Below are 23,906 nucleotides of genomic sequence, written 5' to 3' on the forward strand. Positions count from 1 at the left end.
GGATGCGAGAGTTGGACTGTGAAGAAGGCTGACCGCCGAAGAATTGACGTGTTTGAATTGTGGTGCTGGCGGAGACTCTTGAGAGTTCTTGGACGGCCAGAAAATCAAATCAGTCGATATTGTCGACCATAAAGCCTTACTGCTCATTGGAGGGTCAAATTCTAAAGTTAAAGCTCAGCTACTTTGGTCATCTGTTGAGAAAGAGGAGTCGCTAGAGAAAGATTTGATGTTGGGAAAGGTTGAGGGTCACCGGAGATAGGGTAGGCAGCGAACCCGATGGTTAGATGGCATCCTCGAGGCGCTGCAGATGAACTTATGTGATGTTAGGAAGATAGTGAGAGACCGGAAAGCGTGGCGTGATATGGTCCATAGGGTCACGAAGAGTCGGACACGACTGAACGACTGAACTGAACTGCGCAGCGTGTTCCGCCGCTGGCTGCGCTCGCTACAGAGGAGGAGAAGGAGGAGGGTAGCGGCATCCCAGATGCGCGAGCCGGCACGAAGAGGAAGAGGGTAGATTCCTCCCTGTAGTAGGGTGGTTTCAGCTGACCGACTGGAGCAGGAATTGAGCGTCTGCCGGCGTCACATGCTCACGGCATAAAAGGGGATTCTGCCTGGAACGCCGGTGAACTTTGATGCGCTCGACGAAGCGCTGGTTGTGTTCGACGTAACGCTCGGTCGCCCGCGGCCAAAACGTTTGCTTCACATTTAGTTTAGCAGCGCTGAACGCCTATATTTTTTTTAACATTCATGAGCTGATTAGGAGTGAAGTAGCCGCCGACGCCATAGACAACACCGAAATATGAGATGGCGAATGAATGAGACATGAACGTATTATTGTGCATCCTGCTTATCAGTATTTCATTGAAAGCATCATCTACACACAGGAAGTGTTCGGGCAGCAAGATCCTCAACCTGAGTGGTTGCCAGTCCTCGACAAACTAAAATCATTTAGTCCATTCTATCATCGTGCAGTAGCCAGAAAGTGATTTTTGCTTTTATTGTCATGTAAATGTATTTTGTGTTTGTGCTCCCAAGACGTATAATAAAGAAAAAAAAAAAGAGATGAGACTGAGAAGGATTGCTGGCATATGGTTTGACGGTGATTGACTTACCATGGAGCTGAGGGTGCTTGAGAGATAGGAGGAGGTGGTGAGAGGGTGACGAGGTTTTCGGAATACAAGGCTCTGAGCTGTCTTGGTCTGAAGGGCGATCTCTGCACTGTTCTTGGATCAGAGGTATGCGGCGGAGATGATGGTAGCCTACAAATTGTAGAGGTGCAGATTGGGATTAAGGGTACCCAGAGGAAGTTGAATGCCAGCAGTTTTAAGTTTGGTGCGAGATATGCCGACGGGGTATATGTACGACTGACGCCGACGGCCGGCGGTGCTCAAGCCGCTTTAACCTTCAGATGATGGCATAAAGTTCGCCGAGGAGTCGTCAGCCCATACACTGCTGGCAGAGAGGGAAGGAAGGGAGATCTCTCGGAGGTCACATAATTTTCATTGGCCAGCACGGGGAAGCATATCCTAAAGCGGCAGTAACATACACGGCCAGCTACTTCGCTGGCATTGGCCTGTCGTTTGCGTCGCTAGAAGTGCGCAATTTGGTTGGAGCAGGCGCGGTTGTACAGACGATGGTGAAAACGCTTCCGATAGAGTCATCGCTGTCAGTCTGGGATGTTTTTTGCTCATCCCTCCAAGTGTTTTTAAAATATGCTCGGCTGGGACGGCGGCGGGAGACGATAAGCTGAGGCCGGCGAATCATCAGTGGTTGCTGGCCGCAGTAGCCTGTTGAGGCGCCGCATTGCAGAGGTGCAGGCACTGTTCGTTAGGGTTTGCGAGGCGCCTTGCCACTTCAGACTTTTGGCAGACCCCGGCGTCGGACCGGGATCTAGTGGTGTCCACGTATTCGAGAAGACTGCGTGAAACGCCACAAAGAACATCAAAGTGTGGGCCAGGCCCCGGGCGGGGTCACGGGTAAGTGGAAACGGAGCCCTGTGTGTAACCAGCTGGCCAAGATAGCGCCACCGTAACACATCAGAGGTAATTAATAGGAAGAATGGAATTGAAATTAGCTGAACATGAGGACTAACTGAAGTAGTGACTTTTTCTTCATGTGGATGGCGATTTTGAGTTAGAGGGGCGGAGAGGGCGTCGATTCCTTCGTTAATATGAACATTTATGTACAACGTGACAACATTCAATGCAACCACTGTGCTATCTGAATGGATAACGGCTGTGTCATTAAGTGATTCTGCACGAAGGAAGGAGGATTGGAATGTCTACAAGGCAGTGATTCACAAATAATGGAAAGTTTTCGTCAGGCGAAGTTTTGGTGGAAACGATTGGTCTGCCAGGGATATGGAACCTTTAAAATGCCCCTGCTTCGAGCATGCTGATACCCTTTTTTTTTAAGCCGGCCTTCCACAAAACGCATTCCCGCTGGATGCCTTCACTGTTGGCCGGTTGTTTATTGTTGAAACTATTCACTTGGTTGCTGATAAGAAACGCCGCTTTGTCACCCTTTTCCGCTGCCTCCAATACCTGTACAAATACCTGAAAATCTTCGTTGTTTTCATAGACTTGGAGACGGGCTTTTATTTCGTTACAATCAGACTGCAATTTCCGCAGCCCTTTTTTATGGGCGTGCAACTTTTTTTTTTTTGAGTCTCTCCACTCTTCCAGGAGATTCAAAATATCCACTGTAGTTTGGCAGGCCTGATCAATCAGAAAACTACATACTGCGTGCTATTTTATGGTAGCCTGTAAAGAAAGGGCTTCTGCGGCATCCATGCTAGGAGAGTACAGATGACTTTCACTATTGTCAATGCTTTCTCCTGAACCTCCACGCTCACGAAAAAAGACTAACCAGCCAAGAAGACGCACACAGCAAAAAACAGAGACGCAGAAAGGAAGAGGCTGGACTGGGGCGACACGGGAACCTTTCTTTGCAGCCTCTTTATTTCTGTGCCTCTGTTTTTCCTGTGTGCGTCTTATTGTCTGGTTAGTCTTTCTTCATGCAATGAACCAACTAGCCCAACTACGTGTTTTACTCCACGCTCATCGTCTATCCCAGCTGCTATGCCGTCAGTAGAGCTTCTTTGACGGCGTTTTCTGGACTGTACGTTGTCATTTTGGATGTACTGGGGATATCTATGAAACACAGTCGGGTCTGCAGCCGGAAGCAGGATCCTCACCTTGGTATTCTTCGTGTATTCAGTGGGTACATTTGATTTTCCAGTCCCGGACTACATGCTGACAGGTCTCGGCTTCCGCTCTGACAGGAAGCAGCGTGATGGTCCCATGACCTTGCAAGCTCTATCTGTTCTCTCCATCGTTTGCTTTTAGCAGACGATGTCAACTCTCAGTCAGCACTACTCATTTTTCTTGCAGTGACGCCCCGCGCACGTTTATCGTTTGGTGTACGTGTAATACTAAAGATAGATACAGATGCTCGAATCAATCGGTGCTTATCGCGAACAGAACGTGACGTACCTGAATGTGAAGCGTTTTACAGACCTCAGTTTGTCAGGGTTTTCTTGCCGTTGCTGCTTACTAAGTTTTTCCAAGGGCCTAGCTCACGGCGCTCGAAAGTAGACAAAACCATTTGCAAAATCATACAACAAGCGTTAGCTGCTCCGGTACAAAGCGGTTCGCTTGCGACGCTTTCTGACCTGCGAGCTGTATAGAACAGCCGGGCAGAACGAACAAACAATTCCTGCACGGGGCTCTGGACGCTTCTTTGTGCAGTGAAATTCAAGCCAAGAAAGCGAAGACGCGAGATTTAGAAGTCTTACAGCGGCTTAGAGAGATCGTGCCATTTTTAGAGCATGATACCGTATGCATGAGCACGAAAAGTACTCTGAATTCGCTCGGAGCCTAACTCAATATAACCGCCGGCCCAGAAGCCTTACTGGAGAGCGGGACTTATGGGCTGCCCGCGGAAAATCGAACGCCGGACAGCTAACAGCAAGTAGCCCGGTACAGTCCGGGACTGATAATCGATGTACCCAATCGCTGTGAAATGTAGGGAACACACCATAGACCTGTCTCAAGGCTCCCGCCACTTGCTTTTTTTTCACAATTGTATTAGGCATAAAAAAAAAAAAAAAGCAAGTGGGAGCCTTGAGACAGGTCTCTGGTGTGTTACTTACATTTCACAGAGAATGGGTACATTCGATTATCAGTCCCGGACTGTCCCAGGCTACTTGCCGATAGCTGTCCGATTGCCCTTGGCGTTGTCTCCGAAGCCTATATGTCTCGCAACTACCTGGCTTGGATAGGTGTCGGCCTTTGACACACCACTGTTGCCAGCACGGTGTTGTCATTGTAACCGCTCCCCTTTGTGGCGCAGGGCATCGGGGCACAGCGCTGTCAGCCGCTCTTGTATTTCATCCCCACATCCTCCTGAAGAACGTGTTCCAGGAAGGCCTTCTTGAGGAAAGCTAACAGTGGCGTCGGTGGGTTGACAAGTAGACCCCGCTCGCTATCGCTCGCCGAAGACTGCTTATCCGACTGTATTTACTTGCTAACAGGGGTGAAGGGACGCTTCCGGAACGGAGACATGCAAACAGGTCGGCCCTTCCTATGCCATGAGTGGGGTTAACTTATGACAGGGAAGCGGTTTTCGCTTTCTGTGACGTATAATCCCCAGCATTTCATCCTGCGCGACATTTCAACATGCAGGACACGGGAAAGCACCAGAGCACAGTTAGAGCAACGCGCAGAAGGAGGGCAGCTTGAGCTCGATCGCATGTCCCGGATGTCTGGCTTGATATGAGGCAGGAAAATACGCAGCTGTTGCGTGGCACAGCGCATCAGTTAGTGGAGGTATAGTGCCTGCTCTTATCCTTCCCTGCTAACCACATCGATGAAATAAGTGCTGGAATGTGCAGGTGAAAAAAGATTGATTGTTGGGAGTACACGGCGGCTTCTCAAGTTTGTAAGTACCCCGTCTACTTCGGCTCAACTTGTCGTGAGCATTCTTGCGCGCTCATTCTGAAGCAGTAAACAACATTACAATATTTCCTTTTGACGCAGTCTGCTCGCACGTTTTATTTGTCGAAATATGTATACTTTGTCGACTGGATGGCACATGTTGACTTGAATGTAACGTAGCCCGATTTTTCTCAGGTTAGCGGCTTATATATGATTATATAGCTCATAAACATTAGCAACAAATTGTTTCTATAAAGAGGCATGCGCGATTGATGTCTGGAAATAACAAAAAAAAAAAAAAAACAATGTGCTAGCGAGTGGTGTTTTTCACCCCCAAATGTTCTTGTGGCTTTATTACCAACCTGCCATCCCCGTGGAAAAACTCAAATACGTTGGCTGTCCGTGCGCCAGACTCTTTCTCCGTATACATGGCGTCCTACCATGCTTCGCGGTCACCAGAGGACTATAGATATATTTAGGTGTATACATTTCAAACCCAGTTTCTTGCCCCATAATACCTTTACAAGTGAATCATTATTTGTTTACGGTGATATACGCTAAAATTTCAGTTTGATGCAGTGTCATGTCAATTTTATCTTGGCATTTGTTTCTGAACGAGCAATTAATTTATCGATAATTGACTCACGAATTGTCCCAGTGAACTTTGTTTTCACAGAAGGAAGTGCTAAATAAGAATGATGAGTTAAGACATAGTGAAACAGTTAGCGAAGTTAAATGATGGCATTTTCAGAGAAAAACGAAAGCGGAAAACCAGCTAGGTTGTCATGCTCACATTAGGTTCTTGCGCTCATTGAGCGAGAGAGATGAGGTTCATGTGGTCAGCATGTCGACGGCCGAGTTGGAATTGGCGTTGAAGCGTCACTGATGAGTTTGTATTTCAGTGGAGAAACCTATTGATTCAAATGGCTTAAGCGGGTGATGGCAGCTAGCAAACAGAGCCAAGTTAGCAGTAATAGACGTAGTGTAGTAAAGAATAATCTAATGCTGCGGAGCAGCGCCCTATAAGGCTTAATTGCAGTCCTAATAAATAGCGACACCATCATCTCACCTGGGAGCTCGCCTTCATATTGTATATTAACTTTATCGATCTTCGCTGGTTGTAACTCCTGCTCAATAGACAGCTAGCTGTGACTTGCATGTCAGGGACATGTTTTAACTTGCCTATCATAACCGCTTTAACAATGAAAACAAATTTTGAAAGAACAATTGAGCCGACCTTTACCTTTTTCTTTTTAATTAAAACCGATGTTAGCCCATAAATGTTCTGCACAGGTCATGGTATTACGGAGCATGGTTCGGTGATCAAACTCGTATCGTCTTACCTATCAAAAATTAGGAAGCACTTAATGCATACGTCAGCACATGTCGCTGGTGTGCTCCGGCATGAGCCGAATAAGCCATCATGTAATCATCCAATAATGCTTAAGAAATTTTGAAGCGCTGAGTGTGCTCGGTAAAATTTTGGCTCTACTGTATCTAGAATGCCGAGGCCGGGACTCGTCAAACTGCTTTCACGCATGTTTTTACCTAAGGTCCCCTCTCTCCTATACAGAGGTAATAAAAGTTTGATATTTTATGTTCTGTCACATTCGATGACTCATTCTATTAAGCCATGACGTATTGGGTCACGTAAGTGAGAGTAGCGAGGAGGAGGAGGAGGAAAATGAGGAGGAAGACAGGGAGGTCTCTCTCTCTCTCTCTCTTCTTTTTTTTTTTGAGGAGTAGCGAGGGATGTCCAATTGTCTTGATGGGATTCAGCCACAGGGTGCGCCGCTAAGCAGCCAAGCTTCTGATAGTAGATATATTTCTATCCATGCAGTGTAAAATCATAACAGTGAGTAAAAAGCATAGGCATACGGAAGGGAAAAATGGACGCCAAAAAAAGAATCTCTCTCCACACTAAGTGAACCATTGGTGATATATGGCCTCCGAGATTGCAGACTTCGGTAAATATGAAATGAATCGTTAATTCGAGCCTCAGGTGGTGATGGGCGGCTGTGCACCGACTCCGTTGGGAAGAATTTTTAATGTGTAAAAAAGCATCTTCTGTGGAAGTTGATGAAAAGACGCCATCATATGATGTGAAAAAGAAAAGTTGCTATGTCGTGAAAGTGCAGACAAATGCTAGGCAGCGCCCCTTTGTGACGAGGCGCTGCTGTATTGTTTGTAGCCATTAGAAACAGAGTTAGTGCGTAGGGGTTCAAGGTCTTTCGAAGTATGTGATAAGCGTCACAACTGATACCTCTTGCATGGCTTGCAGGTTTGGGAGTCGACGCGACGATACTGAGCCCCTTGCCGTACCCCTGTTGCACTCACCTCCAACGAAACGCTTTGAATTCCCATGTCTGAATCAACAAGCGAAGCCATGAGCGGCCATGCAAGCGTTTTCTGGGGCAAGAAGTATTATGTGATGATAACTGGAGCAAGCATTGGAATAGGTAGGGCGATAGCAGTCGCCGTCTCCAAGAAAGTTGCCGAAAACTCCGTGTTTGTGATCACTGGCCGCAACTCTGAACGTTTGACCGAAACCAAACGCCTTGTTTGTGAAGTTGCTCCGGGCGTGCAAGTCATCGCGAAAACGATGGACCACTCGAAGGCCACTTTTGAAGATTACAGAAAGCTCATTTCGGAAACTTCGGCCAAGATTTCTGGGGCCGACGGCGTCGTATTGGTTCACAATGCAGCCACACTCGGTGATGTCAAGAAGTATGCAATCGCTTATACCGACGAAAAGGAAATAGACGATTACTTTCATCTCAACGTGACCTCTGTTATGACGCTGACCTCGGCCTTCCTTGAAAAGTTTTCTAGTAGTTCCACCATTCCTCGGTTCATTGTGAATATTACTTCACTTGCGGCTGTTAATGCGTGGGCCAGTCTGGGACTTTATTGCACTGGTAAGCAACAATCGTACAACTTATACCTTAGAGTACTCTCGAGTTGCTACCTATGACGTCACCAATAGATTTTACTCGAATTTCAGTAAATTATATTGATATCCTTGAAGGATCCGCACTGAAGATCTAATGATTTTTGCCTACGCAGTTAAGTATGCACTGCGTCGACCAACAAATATTACCACTCGGCACTTATTAGATGCGGAAATGATGCGGCTCTTTCACTGTTATCTTTTTCCTTTTATTGTAATAACCGAACACCTCTTCCATTCTGCAACCACTACAATATCATAAAAGAAAATGGGTTATATTGGCGGACCATGGGTTAAATAAACTCCCGTCTCGGCTGCGGGAGGTGGTGAAACCCACCGCCGGACACCCACCGGTAAAAATGGGTACAAGCGTCCCCCGGCCTGGCACTCGGCTTTTCCAGGGGTGTGCGTTTGGGAGAAGCTCCGTAAATCCCGCTGCGCGCCCCTCCTCCGCAGTGGGCCCAAACCCAGTTTCGAACCTCGTAGCCTGCAAAGGTGGTTCAGTTTGTATTGCAAAGGTACTTCCTTTCAGCCTCCCCTGAAGTGCTCCCTTTGAGCCTCAGCTTTGTTAGCGAAATGCCTTTCTCCATATTTGCAGGCCTGTCCGTATGACATAAGTTATGTGCAGCGTTGCAGACTCCTAAAACCAAGATATTGAAAATGCAGGGCCTCCTTTCACTCGGGTTTGTAGCTTCGACGAGCTGAAGGAGTGAGTTCTGTCGAGTTAACTGTTTAGCACGTGCGTGCAGTGCACAAGGCTTCTTACAAATCTGAAGCATTGCACGTAACGTTCGCTTTAAAAATGGGCGGCTGTGGTGCCACAGTAAAGGGTTTTTGCTGCACTGAAAAACAGACTGTGAAGGCATTGGAAAAGATATCTGTAAGAATTTGGTTTTTCATAAGGAGTCATTCAGTTGTCAAAAATATGTTATTTTACTATTTGATCAATTGGTGAGCCAGCTAATGGAATTACGTGCTAATGCACATTTAATTCAACCTATTTTGTTTTTTATGCTGTTTCACTTGTCTGCAAACAAGCAGGCATGTTTTGTAACAAAATTTTTATCTATTTTCTTCTTCGTTCCGAATTTTCAGGAAAAGCAGCACGACAGATGTACCTCAATGTCATCGCCGCGGAAGATCCCTCTCTGACAGTTCTGCACTACTCTCCTGGTCCTGTAGATACAGCCATGCAACAAGAGTTGCGCCGGGGAGTAAAGGAAGCCGCTGCGTTGGGAAACGGTAATGGCTGCAGATGCATGAGTCGTCACGTGGCCCAGTGCAACTTAGCCAGTGTGCTTCAAGAATGATTTCATCTGTCCAACATCATGCATAATTTTCGTTAGGAAGGTTACGCAATTCCGCCCAGTCATTGTTCTTAGTGAAATTTATCCTCTTTATCGCACTTTATCGTTATGTTCATGCTTGTCTGGCAGCGAAAATTATGACATATTCGTCGGAGAGAAAATTGGATTTAAAAATCTTATCATCCAATTCGAACTCATGGCGTCCTTGCTCAACGCATCGCTGTCGATGCACGCATTTTATTTGCTAAATCCAACACCTGTCTTTAATATTAATTTAATTTAGTGAAATTTATCCTCTTTATCGCACTTTATCATCTTTATTTGCTAAATCCAACACCTGTCTTTAATATCTTCTGAAAGTTCTGCTTTCTGAACGATTACACTGCCATACCCTATCCCTATTCTTTATGACATGCATAATTAGCTGTGAGGCTTAGCTGAAATAAAAAGCAGAATGTCAATCGCGCAACATTTATCTATCGGAGACAAGATGTTGGTACCCTGTAGGTGTTCGGCTGTATTTAATTTGTGTGGCGCTGCAGGAAAAAAAAAAGAACATTACTCAGGTATACATTTTTTTATGTGTACATCATGTTCTTTATGCTATGTTAGATGCATGAATACAGCTTGGTCATCCAGCAGATGTGAAATGAAGAGGGCCCTCGAAAACATGTGCTGCTTTATTAGACGCACCTTGACAACTGCGACAACCAGAGTGATACACAGGATAGCCGCAGAAATATTTAATCTGCTCCCGGCCAGCATAAACCTAGAATGTAGGCCACATTGTCCCTTTCGTTGTTTTCGTTAACCATTTCGAAACCTTTTCTTTATTCAGTTTTCTTTGTGGGAACTGAAAATGCTGTTTTTTTCTAACAGTCCTTAAATAGTACAGGCTTTTGGTTCGCGGGAACAAGATATTTGCTACAAAGCACCGGTTTTTTTTTTTTAAATGGACATTTTCTGCCGAGAGCCCAGTGTTTAAATATAAAATGAAATATTTCATTATTTTAACTGAGAAGTGGTGATCCGATGTGTTGCCATTGCTTTATTCTTATTTTAAGGCGCTTTAGAGCGTGCATAGGTTGGACCTAGGCTCTTATTCTGTAATAGATGTGTTAGTGTAGATGTTACGATTAGTACTGTGCGGTATAAAATGATAGCACAATGGTAATGGTAGTGTCGTGTAATACACACTAGGTATGAGTAGGATAGTTTTTCACCATAAATGTAAGTTTGACGACGCTATAGACATACACTTGCTAATGTATGCTCTCTTAGCCACGAGACTGCTTCATGGCAGGCACATGTTGTATGACATATGCAGTATAGGGCTGGTAACTTCTGAAGGTATAGTGTTAGTGGAGAACAGGTACAGGAAAGCCAAGAGTAGCTTTGTGCAATATACCTCTGACTTCTCAAAGCGTCCGACATTGAGACTTTGTCTTTACTAACCATGATTAACAAAAGAAAATGCGTGATTCTTTAACTGGCTGCTTTATGTACTGATCCCTCTAGGAGACTTCTTAGTCCTTAAATCTGTCAAAATTTTGCAAACAAGCTTTCATCGCCCTTTCCTTTATATTTTCTTGTTAAGCTTAGTATTTTGTTGCATTTTATAATGGTAATTTAACATTTCATAGTTTACTTTTGCAGATCAGATAACGATCTTAACCAAAACTTGAGGTGATGCTAACCTTCTGTTGCTTTGTTCTTTTTCCGTGTGTTCCAGCGAACAATCCAACTTTCCTGAAACAGTGAGTTCAAAGTATACAAAAAAAAAAAAAAAAAGATAAGAAACGCACTCTCAGCCAAAGCGGAGCCAATGTACTGTAAAGCTATTCTAATGATTGGTTAGTCAACGAAATCTTTAGGGCACTACCAGTCTTTAGAACGGAGGCAAACTCGTTTTCTAAAGACCTGCAGCGCGAGAAAATATGCTGTTTCTTTTTTTTTTTTTCTTCATGCAAAACTGAAAATGAGTGCATTAAACGCGTAAGTTGCTCCGTGTAAACGGCAGTTCACCGCGTACGTGTTGTAGTAACTATAGTTATATGACGCCCAATTCTAACTGCTTATTCTACCTGGCTGCAGGGCGCACTTTATTTTGCTCCGTTGCTGCTAGGTGGATCAATGGATTCTGCTGGCCTTGCCCTTTGTACGGAGCGGCAGCCTGCGCCCCCTAGCCTAAATACCCTTTCTCCCCTTCCCTTGCGTAAGTCTAACCAGCCGGTAGTTTGGTAATTTCCTCTCTTCCTTGCCCTACTCCACCAATCTCCCAACTGTCTCTTTGTTGTACTAACTTGCTTCTCGTGCATCTTCTCCGGCAAATCCCAGTGTCCCGTCTAGGTATGTCACTTTCCCGTCTGGGAAAGCAGACAGGAATAAGAAACAAACGCATAGTTGGCAATGGAAGTAATGTTTTCCTTTCACCAAGCAGCGAACCAAAAACGACTAGATGACGCGGCGCAGTAGTGCAAGCAGTTTGAGTTTGGCGCCATTGTCACTACCGCACCTCATTAGTGGACGTCGCGTTTATTTAAAGTTTCCTGCTCGTCTAATGAGCTCTGTTTTTGCTTTTGTGCTGAAAAAAAGGGCGAATTTCTTCGCTATAAGCTTCCTTGGTTTCAAAAATGGATATGGCATCGTCTTGTTCATGGCTTCGACCTCTCTATTGTCACTGGCCGCCGAAATGCGTAGAAGGGTGCATTAATGAGGTTTAAGCTTTGTAATGAGAAGAAATTTTACTGTAATTGCGGGCAGCGCAGCCCGCAAATACTTAGTTTTAACAGCAATATTAGTTTTAACAGCAACTATAGGAAACTTTGTTTTGCTGATAAGTTTATTTTTGTTATTGGATGCACAGCTTGAATCAGCAAATTGTGGTCGTCGACTTCAGGAAGTGTAATTTAATTATACACTTTGGACGCAGTGAAAAAGATTATAACATCTTTTTACCATTGTGGTGCTCTGTTTTCAGATGCACGAGATTCGGGTATGCTTCTGACACCAGAGGCCACAGCTCTTCGCCTGGTTCAGGTTCTTGGTGCTCAGGAATTTATGTCTGGCGATCATGTCGACTATTACAATCGAACGGCCTGTTGAGACAGCTTGTGAGGGTTATGGTGCCTTTTCATCTTCACTTTGTTGTGCATATTATTAAAGGATAATATGAGCAGTTTCTTGAAAATAAATTCTAAGCACACACTTTTGACACTGCTTTTTTCATATCTACAGATGAGCAAATTCGTGGACCTCGCGAAAAATAGCTATGACTAAAGTGCAAATTATGAACGGAGACATTTCAGTCCCATAGTGGCGCAGTATATAACGAGCACTTACGCCACGCCAAAAGCCAAACGAAACCACCGAAAAAAATTTCTGATCGAGTAAGTGCGCACAACCTGACGAGATAAACCGCTCCGGAGGCTCTACAGGCCGCCCCGCAACTGCCGAAACCAAGAATAATTACCGTCGGATTAGTGTCTCTCACACTTTGCCCCTTTCTGTGAAGATCATTGTAACATCCTTGCCTTCATGTTTTCGCAGCATAGTTATGAGCTTGTTGCAATGAAAGTACGTGACGGCCACGTGACTGCGTTGTGTGTTCGTGCAGTGGCATATTTAGAAAACGCATTCTACGGTGATATTCGTACGAAAACATTTCTGCGCTTTTTCGTCGAAGCCTCTCGGTAATAATATATTTTTCTATACTCCGCTGCGCAATTGACCTTTAAGCATTTCGCAGGTTTTTATTTCTAGGTTTTCTTCTTTATGTATTGCCAACTGAGGAAATGACATTTGCTGAACAGGACGCGTAAACAGTGTAATGGTGGCCTTCCAAGACATAATTAAATTCATATGCTGTATTGAGATCTTTCAAACTAGCCCTAGGCCGTGTGAAGAACGGTCAATTCCACTGGGGCTGTGCGCCTATAGCGCAAGGCAAACAGCTGTCAAGCCTTGAGGCCGTGCGCACAAAGTTTAGTTGCGCGAGCTCATTCTTCTCTCAAGACGGTTTCAGTCGTTGACTCACTCGACTGTGTTGTCCGAACCTTCTTACTTTGTTCAGTAAATTTTGAGTGTGCAATCTTTGAATGTAGAACAATCCTACTCCGCAGCCAGGACAGATCTCATTCCCACTCCTCGCACTCAACAGACCCATCGGCAAACGCGATCATTACATTATTAATGGGTTGTGCGCCTTTATGAAGGAATCGTGGTTATCATGTGTCAGTGGGCGTGAATTGCAACTTGCACTGTAGGTTTCAATGTTAACTGAAGTCATTCGGCATTTACGTCAGAGCCCCGTCGCGATGGTGCAGTGGTTAAGACGCCCGACTGCTGTGCCGGAGTACCGGGGTTTGAACCCGGCCGCTGCGTTTCGATGGAGGCGAAATGTAGTGGCGTCAGTTTGCTGTGCGATGTCAGTGCACGTTAAAGAACCCCAGGTGGTCGACATTTCCGCAGTCCTCCACTACGGCGTCTCTCATAGCCTGAGCCATTTCGGGATTATAAATCTATGCAAACAAACTAAACCGTTTACGTTACAGCGGTTACGAACCTACTGTAATAATCGCGTTATAAAAACTTCGCTTTAGTGGAACCACTCAAGCAGAGTATAAATCTGTTAAGGGTGGCAGCCGAAAAATTCGGTTTAACAAATTATGGTGCAGATTGGAGCGATCTACGAAACACGCGGTCACGTGAGAATATTATGCGGAAGATAATTTTACATTACTCCGGTGTCCCATGAACTGTATACGCTACGCTATATCTAAATCGCATCTGCCATCATTAGATTGGGCAGATGCGATTTAATGCCACGGTCCGCTTTTCCTGCAGAGCTTCCGCACCGCGAAATGCCACGTCAAAGGCAAATTCTGCTTCGTGTCCGCAGGTTGCAGAATGCGGAACAGGACAGAAGAGAATTTCAGGCATTACAAAAAAGTATCAAATTGGACTGAACAATACAGCTCTAGAAGAAAAATTAAGAAAAAAAAATTGAGGGACACTTAAGATCTTAAAGGTACGACACGACGGCGTTAGCGGCTTCCGTTCGTGGCTCCTCTTGTGTATCATTGTTCGCGTACATGCACTTTCATACTCACTTGGTCACCAATTGGTTAATTTGTCTCCTTACTATCTCACGCACACTCATTAGGAAGGAGTCAGATTATAGGAGCGCTGACACAAAGGAAAGCATAGAGAATTTTGTTTTGTCCAATAGGAATAATAACTTAATATGGGAGGTAGTGCATTAGAAAGTAGAAGCAAAACAACAGCATGCAGCAGATGGGTACAAATTCACGATCTGCGAAAAAACAAAAATCCCAGCGCTTTCCTTTATGTTGGTGACTGTTGGCTCCTTTCCTAGGTATCTCATAATGAGACCCTCTTCTTTCCAATATTTGTTTGCTGATTCACTTAAGGAGGGCATCGAATCTGCTAGTCCTGATGTCATGGGTAGTGTAAGAGAGTTATACACAACTCTCATCCTCATTGTTGTATCACTTTCCACGTGACACTCGCGGTATCACTGGGTGTTCCACGTCCACTGCTATGGAGGAGTACGATGTTGGAAAACACTAAAGGTTGGGGTACACGCAACACAAATGTACCCAAGAAAAAAGAATATTGAACAGCCGTCATATCGTAGCTCATCCGATAGAACACCGGGCGTGAAATCCAGAGGCCGTGGGTTCGCAACCCACCGACAGAACGTGGTTATTTTATTTTCTTTCAGTGGTTGTTGGCTCCCTTCTTATGCGTCTCATAACGAGCCCCCTCACCCTTCCTACAAAATGTTTGCTGGATCGCTTAACGAGAGCCTCAATTTGGCAACCTTGATGCCACGGATAGTGTGAGAGGATTATTTCATTCAAACTATTGTACAGACACCTGTTCGGAGCATTGAGTAGGGTGAAGGGGGGGGGGGGGTGACAACAATATATGCTAACACAAACTAGAATCCAACATAACAAATAAGACAATAATTGAAAAGGATGAACAGTAAAATAAAATATCAGCTCAAAAATAATCCAAATGTACAATTCATAACATTAAAACTTAACGCGCAAAAATACTGTGCAGGTACGGTGAAAAGTAATCATCAAAGTGGGCTCCCCTTTGAACTTCCCAGCCTTGGAGTTCGCAGTTTAACCATGTGGACTAAGCCAAATCTAAAAAAAAAAAGAAAAAGAAAAGAAAATTGATTAGATTGTATTTATTCAAATAATCATCTTTTTCTTCACTCTGTCACTTTGTCAGTATCTTCAACCTGTACAGACTGCACTAAAGAACCTTGCATGGTGTAAAAAGGCAGATCATGAGGCAGATATTCACCACTTGTGGGCTTGCCCGGCACTGAAGCCGACGAGAATTCGGCACCTGATAGCAGTGGGCCTTTCGCCGAACAACCCATCTTTGTACATTGCATGGACGCAAGGGCCTTATCATCGTTCCCTCTTTAACGTCATTAGAACAGCCAACTTTTTTTCTTTCATTTAATAGCCCTTTAATTTTTTTACACATTTCATTATGCCCTGAGGCAATAAACAACGTTATTAAAAAAAAAGGAAAATCAGTATTGAATAACTTGAAACAACCAGTACACTATGATGTACACAGGGTGTTTCAGCGCAGGCCTCCAGTAATTTAAAAATAACCCTTTTGATGTGCACGATGGCTTCTGGAGCATAGTAAATGCCCTGAGGCACGCTTCAGTAAGCAGGTGAATAATATTAACAACTTACCTAGAGTAAATGTACAACTCAAGTCAACGCGGCCTCATATCTCCTATTGCCACCTGGTGTATAACTTCAATAGCTCAAATCTGGCTGCTTGAAATTCGTCAATTAGTGTATTAATTAACATGAATCAAATAAATGAAAGTCTTCATCTCTTCGCAAACCCTCAGCTGTTAAATGCGATGCCTATATTTTTTCCCAAACCGGTCGAACGTTCGTGCACGTACGAAGGGACATTTATGGTTAAGGAAGTTTGATGCTGTACTTAGCGGAGCCGTTGCTGCATGACTATGAAAAAACAATAATCCGCTGAAGACAAGTGTTCGGTAGGACGAAGATTAGTGCGGCGGCTGCGGCCTGAATGCGTGATACTGGTGGAATCTCCAGAATCATTATTGACACAGAATGTGCAATGTGCGAGGCTGCACCCAAAATTTCCAACTCTGTTTGAACACTGATATCGAGATTGTATTGAAACTGCGGCCTTTTGAACCTGCAGGGAGAATATATATATATATATATATATATATATATATATATATATATATATATATACCAGTCGCATAGAGCTGCCAGCTGACTTGCGTGCCACAGTTTTTAATACGCAATGAATTAGTATGTAATTTGCAGAGTTGGAGAGCACCTTTTGGAAGCCTGATTCAAATATTCGCGGTAAAGATAGCCTCACGTGTATCTTTTTTTCCGCGCTAGAGAGAAAGCCCGCGAAATTCAAATTAAATCACGTGACTAGCGCATTCGCGTGCCGAGATCGCAGTGCTCTCAGTCGTCATTTGAGCGAACGAATTCAGCTGCAGTCGTGACGCGACAGCCTCGTTGCAGCGGCTGGCTTACTTGTTGGCGATGGCTGGAGCGAGCTCGCCGTGCTCGCTGCAACCTGCACCTTCACGTGCATCGGCTGACTGACGCCGGCGAGGAAACCATCGTGACATATCGGCCTGCCGCTGCAACGCGAATATGAATAAAAGGCCGGCGCAGGAATGTGTAGCCGGAGGTGCTAAAACCTTATTATTCACACTGGTCCAAATAGACTGGTGGCAATGGGACTACTGGTGCCATTTTTTCTGCATCCCATACGGAACAGTGGTTGTTAGGAGGACCAGTAAAATAAGCCTTGGTTTGAAGCTCGACCGCTTGCTCCTTATCAACGCATGCTAGGAATTTTTAGTGATCGAACTATGTTGCATATATCATTTCTGCAGACATTCCTGGCAGCTGACTCGTCTTTTGCGATGATGATGGTGAAAACGTTACTACAGGCCATACCGATTTAGATTAAGGAAAGCTGATCGAATCCTTAGTTCGGGATACCGTTTGTTGCCTTGTTGTTCCTTGAAGTCCGAGCTGGACAGGGCACCTCCCAGCCCTCTCACGTTGGCTTGTTTATTGTCAATAGCCTTATTTTGCTCTCAAGTCCATGTCATATGGTATAAGTCTACCTCCTGGCCACAAATATGACTACACCGAAAAGAAATTGGTCTCAATGGCATGAAGCGTAGCTGGTTTATTAGAGGACATAGTTTGCTGCCTTCACGGGGTGACACTCTTCCGATTTACCAAAACCATTAGCGAGCCTTGGGAGTGCCTGCCTTTCAAGGCGCAAATGCTGTAGTATCTCTGAATATATATTGTTAAAGGAGAGAGGTAGCCTATATGAGTAAGCGAGGACGTAGCAGCCCTAATGATTGCAGGGAAGAAAAACGCGGGCCGAAGAGTGTGCGTGCTGGTTTACTTCAACTCCCTGGTGACCTGATACCCATATCAGCTCCTTTCGTGAAGCTAAGTCCTACACGGAGTCAGAATGTTGCAGGCTAGCGGCGTGGTTCCGATGAATTAACGTTAATGAAAAAGTGTGAAAAAGAGGCGAACAAAAGAAGAAGCAAAACAATCGCAATGCTCAACGCGCAGTCAATCAAAAATAATTTTTCTATCAGACTCTCTTTCTGTTTTGTTGTCACTGGAGTCAGCACGGGATGCTCACGGGATGCTCTGTTGAGCCGCTCACTAAAGTATTTCATACCGGGGTGGGTGAAAGAAATACGCTTCATCTGGGTCCCCAGTCAAAGCGGTATTTTCTAGAACGAAGCGGCAGATTTCCTGGCTAAATCAGCTCTTGATGCATCTGTTTCATGTACGATCCCTAATATCACCATTTTTGGAATGTCCCGTTTCCAGCGTTATCAATACCTAGCCGCTTCATGCAATGATCTTTTGCTATTTACAGCCGAATACCAGCATCTCATATACTCATGGAAAGTTCGTTCATGTAAATCACGGCAGTGTGAGGTAACGATGACTCTCATGAGATGCAGGATTCCTCGCCTAAATCTTTATTTATGTAGATGCGGGATAAGCCCTACAAACCTTTGTGAGGCTTGCGGTGAGATTGAAATATATTGATCACTTCCTTCTCGCTCGCCGAAGGTTTTCACATCAGAGGAGGGTGCATTTAGAAACTCCAATTGCACGCTTGGGATTTACGTTGTCAGTCCCGCTTCTACTCTCCTTCGGTGCGAGTGCGAAAGGATTTGCGTTGCCTCAAATTTGTCAGTACTTACTTAACTACATCACAGCTACGGACAGATTCTCTTGCTAATTGTATTCCAAATTTACAAATTTCCAAATTTTTGCTTCGTATTTTTTCTTTCAATCAATTTTGTGATCTTAAATCTTATGTTTTTGTTTAGTTGACGATTACTTTAATGCTCTAATTCAGTTTGTGTAGGACATTTGGCAGTCCACACTGAACCCTGGACAATCCCCCTTCGTGGGTATGTGCCATATATAAAAGCAGAAGAAGAAGAAGAAGAAGAACGCGCATTCACGAGCTCACATCACGAGAGCTGTGGACGCAATCCGAAGCAGACCGTTCGCAAAAAGGTCGCAGCGGGGCCCTATTGCCAGCATATCTAGGCATCTTGTTCATGTCTGAGAGGAAGGTCCTGGACATGCACCGCTACTGAGGACCCTCAAAGTTCACCAGAAGGCAAGGCGACGCGAATCTCGCACAATGCAGCATGATCCCGAGGATACGTACGACCTCTCATACCCGCCTGCTGATACTGCACCAGGTCCGTTCCCTCCGCAAGGTCCAACAGACTTCGAATTGTTGATGAAAACGGTGCCGAGCCCAGACAAGAAGATTGAGGACTTTACAGTCCGGTACCCTTCCTGTTCTCTAACACTACCAGCGGTCAGCAGACTGGAGCCTGAAACCAGGATTGGGTTCGACGCCACTTCAAACCCTACTAATGAAACCGTACTTCCGGCGTCGTCTTCGACGGGAAGACCTGCTTCAGAGGCCGGAACTAAACGTGAGTCAGACTTTGCTGATGCCCTTCACCGAGATCCTTCGGTGGTGTTTTACAGACCCGAAACCCGAGCCTTCACTGCCTGCAAGCAATCCACGCACCTACCATTACAATTTGATCCTTCGCCTCCTCAGCCTCAACTGCCTGAAGAACCGCCGCTGCCACAAAAACAGCCCAGCCTAGCACCCTTATCGCATGAAAGCGAAGTGGAGGTTGCACTACCGAGCCGCTCCACGGACATCACTTCACCGCGCACCTTCACGATCGGATTCCCAGCGGCCAAAAAGCAACCAAGCATTGGCCCGCGGCGCGTCGAGGCTCTTGCCACAGCCTCAACTAGCGCCTCTGGAGCTGCATCTTCACCCGATCAGGAAGGCACCGCACCGGCATATTTAGAGAAGTCCTTATCAGATAACGTTCGCATTAAAAATGCTGCCGCCGAAGGCCAGTCGTCTTCGATCCCACGCTCTCGTGCCATATTGGCACAGTTCACTACCGACCAGAAACCATCAATCCGTCACGAAGAGCAGGCAGCCGATACTCGCAAGACCAGCATGACCGTGCATTTGGAAAGCACCGTCAAAACGACCAGCAGCGCTACCAAATCGCAGCATACAACACGGCCATCGCATAATCACAAGGAAATACTAATGCAGGCTGGCCGCAATACTCGCCTGAAGCAATCTGGGGAGATCACGCTGAGAGACATGGCAGAATCCTTTAAAGACAGAAATTGGGTGAAGGAGGCAGAATACAACGATCATAATCGCAGCATTCAGCCATCGCTGCCGCGCTCTACCACAGCTGAACCCGTCGCAGTACGCCCAGAGGGATCAGTGGAGTACGGTGATCGCATCTTCTACCCCGTGGCTTTCTGCGTGCTCATTGCTTTCATGCTGATATTCACGATCGTGCTGTGGCCGGTGTCGGCAGATAGATCCCAGCAGAAGCACTACATCTGCTCTTCCGCGAGCTGTATTAGCACCGCCCTCTACATGGACCACCTCTTGTCGTGGGAAGACAGTCCCTGTGACGATTTCTACAGTTTTGTGTGCCGTCGTTGGACAAGCCAGTTCGCCTCTTTGTCGACTGGCGACTATGTTTCCACCGACGATGACTACGCTGCCTACTTGGAAGGCAGGGTGCACGCGCTCCTACAGGACAAACCTGGGCCAATGAGGGACTTGCACGCGAAGTGCATGGACTATAGGCGCACCAATGACGAAGGCTGGGAGGCATTCCTCCAGCTGCTATTTCAAGTGTCGCTCGAAGGGTTCCCGCTCACTCCACCCATACGCAAAACCATGTCTGTTTGGAAAACAGCCGCGCAGCTGTTACGGAGGACAGGTACTTCAGCCTTGCTTAGCGTTAGCGTCGCATTGAATCCGTCGAAGGACGGCTCGGACCTGATATCAGTGGGGGCGCCAGATATGCTCACTTCAGGCGCGGGCCACGTCGACGTCAACGATGCGGTACGCCTGTACAATGCAGCCGTGTTCGCAGCGATGAAGGCGCTGAGGAAGGAATTCGTACCGCCAGTTTACGCCCTGAGCGTTGTAAAGTTTGCCACCGACATTGAGCAGCTCAATGAGCTGAGGCCCTCGGTCAGCGGCTACAGGCTCGACGTTGTCAGCGAACAGCCTCCTCTATCAGAATTCCTGACTGAAGTGCTTGCAGGCACTGCAAACGATATTTCTGCGGGAATGCGCTCGGAAGTGTTGATAGAAACGCCTCATATTGTCGACAAGATCTTGAAGCTTATCAAGGAAACGGATGCTCACACCGTTCTCAACTACCTTTGCGTGCGTCTTATGATTCAGACGTCAGCGTTTATCCCTGATTCGCAGCTCACCGATTTCTATACGACGCTCGCTTACGGGAAGCGTAGAGGTGGCCTGCCACGTTGGGAACTGTGCGTCCGTGTCACAGACAAGGCACTCTTTCCGCTCGTCTCTGCGTCCCTCCTCGCCCAGCTGAAGACACCTGCAACGGCTTATGCAAGCCTCACCGGCGACAGTGTGTCCGCGTTCCAGCGGGCCACCGACGCTTCACCGTACCTTGACAACAGCTCTAAGGGTGCCATCCGCAGCTTCGTGGACAACCTGCAGTTGCGCGTACTCAGTCCTGAGTGGGTTAGTAACGTGGGTCTCGTAGACGTCTATGCGAAACACCTGCCCAACGTGAAAAATCGTAATGGGCTTGAAACCTACATGGCCGTCTATGAGTACACTTTCCTGGACTCGCTGACGCGCGGGTCCGCACAGCGATGGCGTCGGTCGACGTTCTCTTTCGACTGTTGGTACGAGCCACACCCGAACACCTTGTACGTGCCCTTTTTGGCATTCAACGTGTCGCAGGTTTTCGGCTTTGACGGCGCGGGTCCCTTGCAGATCGCACGAGAGGGTCCGCGCGTCGGCAAATGCATCTTTGACATGTTAATGATGCAGCTGACTGCCGACGAAGCCAGTCAGGAGTCGCCTGCTGTCGGCACTGGACCGCAAGGTGGCTGGCTGACCACGGAGACGCGGACCAAGCTCAGGGACGTCGAGGCTTGCCTCGAAGGCAACCAGGCGCCAATTGTGAGCGGATTCGACCGGTTCCGCGACGTGCTGGCTCTGCGGGCTGCGTATAACCACTTCCACGCAAGCCGGAACAAGTCCTCAGGGCCTCACTCGCTGCGCCTGACGAACCAGCGTGTGCTGACGGACGACCAGCTTTTCTTCGTCTTCGTCGTTCTGCAGGCGTGCGAAAAGACAGCCGGTGACCGGATGCGTAGTGGAACCGGACGCGAGTGGATGGTCGCTCTGCGCAGCAACGGCGATTTCTCCTCGTCGTTTCACTGCTCTCGTGGGGATGCTATGAGCCCGGAGAGGAAGTGCGTTGCGTAGGCTTTGGAGGATTTCGAACGCCGGGCTCTTGCCTTCGCTGGGACGCTGGCGAGTAGCGATCGTCATCATGTTGATATTTTTTTGTTAACCCCAGTCGTTTTTTGTTTCGACAGCTAACTCTGCTGCCGTTCTCATGAGTACATTTTACGATTAGAAATGACATCGCCTTGTTTCACCATGAAGTTGTTGGTTATCTTTGAATTCGACAGAGGCTACTGACAATGTCACGAAGGCTATGCTTGATACGTATCGATTTACCTAGAAATGTGCTGAGATCTGTTAATATAATACGTTTAATTGTTTTCTTTATTTCCTCTTTTGTGGAGCGGGCAAGTTGTGTTTTCGCCAAACAAGAGGCCTTGCAAGCCATATGACTCTTGTGCTAATGAATATTTGCAATAAGTGAACGGATTTCTCGCGCTGTAGTGAGGATCCGCTGGAAGTACTTCGATAGACTAATGCTCTAACAGTTATTCCATGAGAGCCTAGAGGTGAGGAAGCACACTGTCGCTAAATTATTCCTCTCTCTCTGTCTGTGAAATCGCTGACCTTATAGCCTGAACGTAGCGTCCAATAAAGATTTCTTGACCTCGGCTGATTTTGCCACTGAAAATGGGCTAATGAGGGTAAACTACGATTACTGACCCAACTCCTTCACTTGCGGCAGCCCGAACGAATTTAACGCGGTCGCAGCAGCGTGGGACAAATGGCAAAACGTTCATTAATGATCATGATGCGCGCTTTGCGACTTGGGATGAGCCACACTGTCCACTGTATACGTTCCTCATTGCATGCTTCCTGCATTGTGGTCATATATTTCGAAATGATCTCTCCGCAGGCATTATCATTGGAGCCATCTGTTATAGGAAGCGTGACATGATCTCGTGACTGCTTCTTATGGCTAACGTAATATGCCATCGTACATAACTGTCTTTTTTCCTCGCGTCTTTCTGTTTGCATCGGTTGATTTATATTAGTATGCAAACGATACCTCTTTATTCACTGTTCGCTGAGGACAGGTACGTTCGCTCGAGCGTAACGGGTGTGCAGGTTAGCGCACGTTTCGCTGCTTATCCGTAAAAAAAAAAAAAAAAAAAAAAAAAAAAAAAAAAAAAAAAAAACGTAAATGCAAGGACAAAACCATCGCTGGGCTAAGTGTTCTCTTTTTATGATCGGGAAGCCGCAGGTGGTTCCAGAAAGAACGAACAGAACGCAGCCATAAATAATTCGGCTTGTCAGATGCTCACTGTACTGCGGCCGCTGCTGCTGCTGCTGGCAAAAGAATAACAAGCGCTTTCGCCAGCTGCATACTGTTTCGATGCCAAAATACTTCGGTAATGCAAACAACTAGCATTGTGCAGTGTCTGAGATAGCGACCATGTTAGAGGTGGCACTGCACTCGGGCCATATGCTATATTTGTGGCAATGACAACGTAATGGACTTTTTTGTTTCTATATTACCCCAGCTGCTACCCGGCACATTTTGGCTATAGACCTCCTTCACTCCGGCTACGTCACGAAAATGCGGTGGCGCTGTCGTCGTTAGTGACTTTCGCGTGGTAGGCAAAACAACGCTTCAGTCGCCTTGCCTCCCGTGATTGTGCGATGGCTTGCTGCTGCCGGGAAATGCAGAGCACCATACCGACTAATCGCTTCACTATGACATGTGCTGAAAGGCACACAAGAGGAAGTTTAGTAAGCTTGCAAAGGCTTCTTGCCGACAATGGTCGCCGTAAACAGTTG

At 46.3% G+C, this 23,906-nt stretch overlaps 1 protein-coding gene across 3 annotated transcripts; it reads left to right on the top strand.

The window, feature by feature from the left end:
* The first annotated feature begins 4,357 nt into the window (after nt 1–4,357).
* On the top strand, nt 4,358–12,398 carry LOC146199528 (sepiapterin reductase-like). 3 transcript variants are annotated; one of them, XM_084595036.1, is made up of 6 exons: nt 4,358–4,576; nt 4,689–4,832; nt 4,898–4,944; nt 7,222–7,858; nt 8,986–9,132; nt 12,178–12,398. In XM_084595036.1, exons 4-6 carry the CDS (start codon nt 7,303–7,305, stop codon nt 12,300–12,302), a joined length of 828 nt encoding a protein of 275 aa, XP_084451162.1. In that variant the 5' UTR covers nt 4,358–4,576; nt 4,689–4,832; nt 4,898–4,944; nt 7,222–7,302; the 3' UTR covers nt 12,303–12,398. The 3 variants fall into 3 exon arrangements, with proteins under 3 accessions (XP_084451162.1, XP_084451161.1, XP_084451163.1); XM_084595035.1 differs by having other exon boundaries at nt 4,689–4,944; XM_084595037.1 differs by lacking the exons at nt 4,689–4,832; nt 4,898–4,944 and having other exon boundaries at nt 4,358–4,462.
* The last annotated feature ends 11,508 nt before the right edge of the window (nt 12,399–23,906 follow it).

Source organism: Amblyomma maculatum, chromosome 2 (genome assembly GCF_055883805.1).
Source record: "Amblyomma maculatum isolate TAMU_Amacu chromosome 2, ASM5588380v1, whole genome shotgun sequence".
In the NCBI taxonomy this organism is placed as follows: Eukaryota; Metazoa; Arthropoda; class Arachnida; order Ixodida; family Ixodidae; genus Amblyomma; species Amblyomma maculatum.